Genomic DNA, 9,784 nt, shown 5'->3' with positions numbered 1-9,784 from the left:
AACAGATTCCACAATTTATGATCCACCCCTCGTAGCTTATTCATATTTTTTATCTTCACCATGGCGCCACACAATAAAAATAATAACTGTTATGGCAGTGTGTGGGCTTATGCGCTGACTGCGATGTAAGGCCAATATATGTGTTGCAGTACACTTTGAGCTTCCTTTGGTTGAATAATTTAAAAAAATTAACAGCTTTAGAATAGCCCACAGTCCTCCTTATTGGGAACTTTTGTATGTTTGTTTTGCATAGCACGCAACTTGTTGTTCATGTTCTTTCGAATAATGATCAACTTCGCTCCAATCATACTCACGCACGCTCAAACCTACGTGAATGACAATAATCGATGCCAGAAATATGGGTTCGGCCACTTAAGGTATAGCCTACGTAAGACGGTTTCTCGCAGGGGGACTCTAAAGAGATGTTTTGGGAAACAGTCGTTAATAAGTAAACAACTTTAGTAAGGAATACCTTCCAAGTCTGCATAAAACGCTAAGGCGCAGTAGGCTAACTGGGAAACACATTTGAGTTAATTGATATTCCGAAACTCGAAATGAATAAGGGCTTAGCCTAAATATAAAGTAAATGTAGCCTAGATGAAAACATATGAGTGGTCGTCATGTTCGAACAAAACTATTTTAGCCCTAGATGAGTCGTGGTCCAAGAAGTAAGACACGTTTCTAAAAAGCGGATTACTAAAGGGCTTTGGAGAGAATGGCGCAGTGAGGGTATTTAGATTTCTGTAAACTATTCTCTGAAAATAAAACACCCCTCTTCTGATGAAGTTGTGGGTTAAACATATGTGAGAAATGCAATCACACGGTGGTAATGTTGAAACCAGGCGTTGTCTCTTGGACAGCTTTGTGCTTTGAATCTAATACTCAAAAACATCAAATTCGCATCTTTACATAATTCCAAACCCATTTTATAGTCTAATGAAAACTAGATAAGATACTTTTGTTTATTGTCACTGCCGCGTCATACTACAACGACATTTAGCTATTTCAATTTCAGTTTAAAATCGACATCTGCATGCAATATATCCAACTGTGCCGACGCGATACTTTCGAAGTGGAGTCCGCTGCCACCTGTTGATTATTTCTTAAATATGTAATTTTTATTTGATGGAACCCTATCGAGAACGAAGGCTCAGATGTTGCCTTGAACAGATTTCAATAAATGAAGGGCTGTGGCACAGGGATCCCGTAGCCTATGCATCTTCACTAAAACCAGTGCCCTTTAATTCGAAAGCTATTCCATGGGCATTACAGTTAAAGCCGTCTTACAAACACAATCCGCTTGATCCCTTTATTCTTAAATCTGTTGGTGACATTGAAATGTAGCCTAATTCCTGACGTCCCGCATTGCAAACCTGTACTGTTACGTTGGTCACTAAATTATGTAGGCTAATCTACGTCGTGACATTTATATTTCTACCCCCGCGTGTGGGAAGACACACTTTTTCATTTCATCTCCTCCTCGATTGCACCGCTCCGCGCGTGCCTACCTCACATGCCGGAGGCTGCTAAGCACGCACCCACCAGCACGAGCAGAAAAGACAATTAAGTGGCTTTAGTCACGGTGAAGGTGCGAAAACAGAAAATGCAGCTTAACTCAATGTGCTGTTGTTTCCTTTCCAATTTGCAACTAGTTTTTGACCGCTTAAGATGTCATATTGTAATGTCATTTGGATGAACCTGATGTCGCAACAAACAGTATCTCCACGTTTATGATGTATGTGATTTGATTGTATTGGCTGTCCTCTCTGCTCCCCACTGCGCATATGCGCTTGTGCATATAACGTATATACTTCTACCAGCGTTTGGTATAATCTTCAAATCAATTTGGTTTGTTAGTAAGCTTGTAGCATTGTCAGCTGGGCTGTCGGTGGTGTTTGTTAGGTTTCTGTATGCTTTTTATGTAAGTAAGTTGGCAGATCAATGTGACTGTGAATGGGAATACAGCTTAGACTTACTGGTTTTTCTTATTTCCTTTGTCTCTCTGTCTATCCCACCCCACCCCTTACCTTCTCTCTCCCTCCCTCTCTTACAGCCACATCACTTTCTCCCCTAAACCTCTTATTTGCATGGTCATGGTCCGACGCCAAATCACATCAAGTGCCCATACTTCTCTTCTGTTGGTTTTGCTCAGCCTCTCATCAAAGCTCACCGACTGCAGCCCAATAGACCCAGATAGGCAGGCCATTAGTGACCATGATGGGCCTCTCTCCTCAGGCCTCTCTCAACCACCACTGGCTGCCAAACTGGGAGAGGACAAAAAGGGTCAGAATAAGGAAGAGGAGGATGACCTCTTTAAAGATGTGGACCCCAAAACATTAGCAGCTGTGCTCTTGGAGGCCCTCAACAAGCCCCAGGGGGAGAGGGACAGTGAGGGAGCTGAGGACCTAGGACATGGGAGGAGCATGGAAGAGGGGGTAGAGGTCAAGAGAGGGCAAGAGAGTAGCAAAGAGGAGGAGCGGGAGTTGCCGGCTGTGGAACGTGACAGAGATGGACGTGAGGAGCTGGAGCTAATCATGGCCGCTGCAGCAGCTCAAGGCAAGGAGGAGCGAGAACGGGAGGAGGAGGAAGAGAGGAAGAAAGCTGCGGAGGAGGAAGAGCGCCTGACAGAGAAGGTGACGAGTCGCACCACCAGTCAGACAGTGCCTCTGAAAGCACGTCCGGCAGAGGAGGGGCAAAAAGAAGAGCCAATCAAATTTGGTGAAAGCCCAGAAGGAGAGGAGGAGGAGGAGCAGCTGAGTCCAGAGGAGGTGAAAAACCTGCAAAGTATGTTGGAGGAGTTCCAGAGTTACAGCACCATCACAGAGAGCCAGAGTGCAGAGAAAACAGGCCAGAGAGAGAGTCGGGGACACTTTACTGACCCTGACAGTGACTACGCAGACAATAATATCAGGCCCAAGGGATTCAGGGGCTACAATATGGGCCTGAAGAAGAAGCTCCAGTGGAAACAGCAGCAGCAGCAGCTGGAGCAACCTAAGCCTAAGAATCAGCCGGGGAACCGTGGTGGCAACTTCATGGATGACTTTAACGACAACCTCTCTGAGCCCGCAGTGGAGGAAGAGGAGGAGGAAGAGGAGGAGGTGATTAGTCCTGAGGAGGAAGAGGCTCAAGCCAAGGCTGAGCAGGAGGAGGTGCGGAGGCAGGCAGCAGAGGCACAGAGGGCCAAAGCTGAGGAGGAGAAGTTAGCTGACATCGCCTCAGACATGTTGCTGCAGTACATGATGAAACAAGATGGACGGAAGTCCCAGGATCAACGGAAGAAAAATGTATTGGGGATGAACGCAGTAGAGGACAAGCGCTCCGACGAGGAGGAGGACCCGGATGACGATGACATTGACCCCCAAACCATTGACAAGCTGATCGAGATCTCTAGCAAGCTCCATCTGCCTGCTGATGATGTGGTGGACATTATCAGTGATGTTGAGAAGAAGAAGAAGAAAGATGCCCCCGAGGCTTTCACATGGCAGCGACCTCTCATGTCACCCCCTGCTCCTGCTCCTGCCGCCCCATCTTCTCACTTCCCCGCACCGGTCCAACAGCCCCCGCTCCTCTCCAGCCCTTTCAAGTCCAGATTCAAAGACAGAACCGTAATGAAGCCTAACAAGCAAGACTTCTGGCTGAAACCACAGAAGCAGCCTTTTCGAGCCTATCCCCCTTACCCCTTTTACCAAAAACCATACCCCGGCTACTACCCCATCTACTTCCCTCAACCCAAGCCTAAGCCTCGCTATTACGCCAAGCCCTCCTATGCCTTCAACAGCCTCCTGGGAAACTCCCTGGACTATGGCTTTGACTTCCCCCCAAAGCGCAGGTACCGTCCCTGGGCCCAGCCATGGCTCCGCTCACCACCGACTCTGCAACGGAATCCTTACTTTCCCAACTACATTGTGCCCAACCCTCGGACATTCACTACTGTGCCCATGCCCAAGCCCCGCTCGCCTGCACGTCATCGGTCGGCCTTCTATTACCCTCCACCAGCGCCTCTAGTGACTCGTGGCCAAGACTACTACAGCCAGAGGAGGCCGTCAGAACAGGACTCTGATGAAGAGCTGGAGAACTTCATCGAAAAGGTCTTCCTGAAACGTCCCCGGATGTTTCAGTGAAGAGATTGGAGACGAGTGAAAGAGGAAAGAGAAGGAGAGGAGGAGAGAAAGAGGGATGGTTAGGGAGATAATCAGGGGAGTGATGGAAATGAGACTGGTTTCCCCACACAGACAGATGCAGTTTTTTTTTGTTTGTTTGTTTTTTTTAAAGCGGAATTTTTGAAATATGACTCCCTTGTTAATTTAAGCATTTTGATCTGGACAACAAAGAACCTGTGTGGTGAGTAAAATCTGTTACTCAAATGTTTAAGCACTTTACCTCATATCTCCATTCAGTGACATTGGTGATACCCACAGTAGCCATATGTCCACCTCATTGAATGATATCCTCTACCTCTCTATGTAGACAGATGAGAAAGATGGAAAGCTGCTGTCTTGTTGAAGAGGTGCATACAGTACAAAAAAGGTACACAGCGAATATGAACTGGCATCTCCATCATCCCGTCCCTGCTCTTGTGAATGACTGAACAAAAAAAGCATCACCCAGGCGTCATCCATCAGTGGCTGTATCTCACATCCAGGAGCTGCATTTTCACAAAATGGTACCCTGATTTGTTCTGTATACCCTTCGTAACAACCGACCATGAAAGACTAAGTAAGCCTTATATATGTATGTTGTTTTGATTTGTCTTTTTGGCCAGTGACATTAAAAGTAAACCCTGTACTATTAAGTCTTTAATAGTAGAGAGTTGCTTCTTAAAAGTTAGGCTAACATGATTTTTTTTTCAATCCTGCAAAGAGAATACTTGAGTTTAAAACACAAAGATTTTGTTATGATAAAGTGAATAGGTTCATGCCTAATTAAGGTGCCATAATGTGGGAACTTGAGTAGGTTGAATATAATGGATCTTAATTCAGTTTCGTTCAGCAGTTCTTGAAAACGGCAAGTATACTGCTAGTCACTGACATTATGTCACATGTCACTCACACCCACTCTTGTACATAGGGTTGAACTTTTGTATTGCTTTTATTTGCTGAGTAGTTTTATTGATTTAATATTTTCCTATACATTTTTAAGTTGTTTATACAATGTAAAATAATATACTGCAAATGACATTCATACATTCCAAAACCTTTATAAAAATGAAGTTGTGTTTGAGTACTAGACAAGTTTTATTGCCTTACCATATTCACTCTTCTCCCTTTAGAAGGATTTGCATCTTTGTCATCATGTGCTGAGACGCACTGGCCAGGTAGATGATGAACTGAAATAGACAGGAAGAAGTTGTCCTGATTAAATGTTGTCTATGTGGGCTATACAGAATAACATCATGGCTATTATTTGGTTGTATGTCATCACAAAAAGTTTTCATACAACAGCTTTGCCAAGTTAAGACAAATGCAAAGCAAATAAATCCATAGACATAGTTTCAAATATAAGTTTTTCAAATTGGTAATATTTTCAGAGAGAAACAGTAGTTCCACCACAAGTGGCTTGTTGCTATGCAACAAAGTAACAATGTGAACAAAGACACAAACATCAGAAGCATAAGCCTTTAAGCTAAGCTAATCAGTGCAATGAAAAATGCAACATAGATTAAAGAAATGCTCTGTTATTCAGTATAACAGAACAAATATAATATTTTTCAAGCAGATAGTTTTAGTGGCCAAACCAAACTGTTGTATAAATGGTTATATCTTACATATTCTCCTGGTTTGCCAAACAAGACACATTCCAAGACTTGCAAGCATTCCAGGGATTGTGAAAAAACTCAAAGATGGTCAAAACTCGAAAATTTGACAGCTAAATCACAAGGCTCAATTCAAAAGATACCTCACCCTCATCTCCTACTTTGCCTATAAGTATGCTTAACACTGGTAGAGTTCTGCTGTCACCAGTTTCTCTAGTTCAGTTAGGATATATCTGAGCCTGTGAGATTAAAGAGAGGAATGCATATTCAGAATTGCATGATGACACCAGAAATGTTGCTATTTCAAATGTAAATTTGACCGCAAATATTAACATTTATGTTTCTGTGAGGTGTGTCTTTATCATATTCATAGTCAACAAACAAACAGAACAGACTAAATAGTGGTCACTACATATTATGTGTCCAATCGAACAGCAGCATTGACAATCCCACTCTATTCAATGCTTAGCAATGCTTTCATCTTATAGAACACACAGTATGGAAAAGATTTGAGTCACTGAACAAATTCAACAAACTCATTTGGCATTTTTTGACTCCAGAAGGGGCACTCTTAATACCCCCATCTCAACTTAAAAGTGACTAAGGTGATTGATTCCTTATCAACAAAGTAACAGAAATGTACAGAGCATAGGAAAGGGGGAAAGAAAGGACATTAAGTTTTAATTCTTTTTAGAAGATTCTTTTGAACCTAAAGGAAAAGACAGACAGAGGAAAAGTGAGAGAGAACGGGATGAAAGCATGACTTGAGGCAGAAAAAAGAAGTGTCTGCACGTTTATGTGTACTTGCATCTAAAAACAAAAAATGTGTCGCTTCGTTGAAGACATTATGAGCATTGCAAAAAAGTATAAAAAAATAAGACAATGACTAGCGTACCTGAGTAAAACCTGTCAAGTCTTGTATGAGGAAACTCATGTTGTTTATGTCGTTTCTAGATGTATCTTGTACTTATTGTAATAAACATGCGTTTGCTGGATGTAAATAACCGCATGTTGATGACTAGTTTTGCTACACAGAGAAAAATAAATAAAATTGACTATTTTTTATTAAGATTGTTTTTTAATTCCTTTCTGGGAAACGCACAATGGTTGTGAGCGTCTATAGTGGGTGACACTTACACATTCAGCACCAACACCCTCCAACTGATTTATGTACTTGCCTTTACTAAGATACACACCACTTTCACCAGACTCTCCCACTATAGCTAACAGTGGTAATAATTACAGCATGTTACATATAACATATGTTACCAAATGCCACATGTGTTTGATCACCATGGGTGGAAACACAACACTATATTCATTTTGTCTCATTGGAAGTCAGTAATTTCTCAAGGATTTCTCAAAATACTTCCAGCAACAGTTGAGAGAATCAGTGTGTTCAGAGGAGATCCCCTGCAAGGGACGGTGTTTCCCTGCAGTGCTGTTCAGCCCGTGACTATTCTGTCTCAGCCTCTGGAAGATCAATGCCCCCTCATGTCTCACTAATTGTATGCTGGGTAGGTTTCCCCCTCACGCGTTGGCTGCTTTGATATCCCTAACCTCTGAGGCTCTCTGTGTCTCTTTCTCTTTCTCGCTCTCTCTCTCTCTACCTCCCTCTCTCTTTCTTTCTTCCACACATACACACACACACACTCCCACACACACTCCCACACACACACACACACACGCACACGCACACGCACACGCACACACACACACACACACACACACACAAAGTGAATATGATGTATGGGTGGATCCGGGGCTATCACACAGAGTTTACTGAGACAATCCCATGTAAAGCTGCAGATCAGAGGAGAGGCTGAGTGCTGAATGAGATCCCAGGGGGTTTGGAGCCGAGCAGAGCAGAAGTCTTGGCTAATGAGACAGACACAGAGCACTTGAGCTCACAGGCAGGAGGGAGGAATAATCACTAAGGCTTCTTGGTCAGAGCCTCAGAGCACGAAATGCAAACAGCAGGAGAACACGCTAAGGTTCCTCAAAGCCATTTGACAGTTTAGTAGAAAAGGGAGCAGAGGTTCAGTCCCCCTCAAAGAATCAAACTTTCCGTCCCCTGTACAATGATAAAAAGTAAAGGACTTCAAACAAGGAGGTACACAAGAAAAATTAACATTAACATTCTTCAAACAAAGCTCCTACTACACATATCATAAAGGATTTGGAACATTGAAGGATATTATAATTGCACTTCTCTATCAGTTACCATAGTGGTGTTTGGAGGGTTTGGGACTAGCATAGGCCTTTCTTGAAAAGTGGTCCATAAAATGTGTGGTATGTATGAAATAAGCAATCATGTTTGGGATTGGAAAGGCAATTGTCCTATTCCAAGGTAGTCCAGCAGCCACTTTAAGATTGGTGTAATTAAAGTGCCATTAGCTTTTCTAATCTAATTACATTGTAATAACACTTTGCAACCATTTTCCACTTCTTGGGATATGTTTTTTATGTGCATCTACTTCTGGTATCATCTTCAAATAGATTTTGATGATATATGATTGTATGAAGGACAGATAAACACACTTCAATGGGCAGAAAGGAGGGGAGGATAGGAGAAAGCATCAGGATAAAACATATGAGCATACTTTAGTGGCATATACAGTACATGATACACACAAGACCGAGAGTGCATACAAATGGAGAGAGCCAGCATTCAAAGTACTGGTTAAAATACAGCTCTACTTATAAGGATACACAGAGCAATGAAGCAGAAAACTATGTCAATGTTGTCATAAGTTTGTAGTTGTTACCACTGGCCGTCCAGGCCATCGTCTCGGTAGTTCTGTGGTTTGTGTCGGAACACCTCACAAAAATTAGTCCATGGGCCCAGGACAGAATTTACACTAACAGGTACCGCCCAAGGTGGCATATTCTAGTTTGGTATTTTCAAAAAAGTCTATTGTGGTGGCTAAGTGGTGGCTTAGTCGCAGTTATCAACCTTCAATGACACTGACCATTGATCCACAGAAAATAATCTTGTAACTTTTCTACCTTTGTCACAATTCAACCTCTTTCATTCACGTATTTAATACATATACCAATGACTATCACATTATTCATGTTATTCATACACAGTATTCATATCATTTCATAAATAATATAAACAAGGCCCAGCATTAAATAATGTGTGTGTGTGTCACGTGATCAAATACTCCTCGATAAAAGACCTGGTAATCAGTCCTATCTTTTTCACTTCACAGTCCACGACTCTGTCCTCTGCCTAACTATCTCCATATTTTGTTCTTAATCGATAATGTTGATGGTTAATGTTATGGCCAGGTTGAGCCTGCCATTCACATCCAATATCTGTTTTGGATCTAATTTGCCCCACATGTTTGGTGATGACATTATATTTTACACAATGTTTGTTTGTCTTCTAATACTCACAGTATTTTGTAAGAAATAGTTCAATTGAGTTAACATTAAGTACCAGTCAACTGATTTGTTTAATCAAAAGTATTTCATGAGTGCTAATATTAAAGAGAAGACATACTGTTAATGTCAACAAAGTTAACCCGTGGTTAGTTTATGTGTTGCTTGGCAATAAGCTTTTGTCTCAAATAACAATTTATTAATGGTCAATGATTCCTTGGTCACAGAACCGTTGTTTTAAGGCAACTATCATACCTGTTTTGTAATGATGAACTGACAACAAGCACATCTAGGATCATCCTCAAAACAAGGTCTTACAGTGAAGATGACCAGTACTCCCTCTCTGTGACATTACTTAATTAAACCGTTTAAGGTCATTTTACGATGTCACCATTTCAGGGCTACAGAAATTCTTCAGGGATCTACATAAAGATGAAGAAAGAAACTAATTTCAAACATTTCTTTTTAGGGATGAGTAAGAGTAAATATAGCAATATATTCAATATAGCCTTAGGCTGACTGTATGTGTGTGTGTGTGTGTGTGTGTGTGTGTGTGTGTGTGATGTGTGCGAGAGAGAGAGAGAGAGAGAGAGAGAGAGAGAGAGAAAGAGAGAGAGAGAGAGAGAGAGTACATCCATGTAT

General features: G+C 42.0%; 1 protein-coding gene across 1 annotated transcript; it reads left to right on the top strand.

The window, feature by feature from the left end:
• Positions 1-285: 285 nt before the first annotated feature.
• Positions 286-4,121, top strand: vgf (VGF nerve growth factor inducible; the record flags this gene model as incomplete). The annotated part of the gene is made up of 2 exons (XM_080839798.1): positions 286-377; positions 2,054-4,121. The coding sequence occupies 2 exons, from the start codon at positions 286-288 to the stop codon at positions 4,119-4,121; spliced, it is 2,160 nt and encodes a 719-aa protein (XP_080695924.1).
• Positions 4,122-9,784: the final 5,663 nt, after the last annotated feature.

This window comes from Sprattus sprattus (assembly GCF_963457725.1).
Source record: "Sprattus sprattus genome assembly, chromosome: 5".
NCBI classification, from domain to species: Eukaryota; Metazoa; Chordata; class Actinopteri; order Clupeiformes; family Clupeidae; genus Sprattus; species Sprattus sprattus.
Note: the sequence above shows the minus strand (reverse complement) of the source record. Positions and strands in the feature narration are given on the sequence as shown.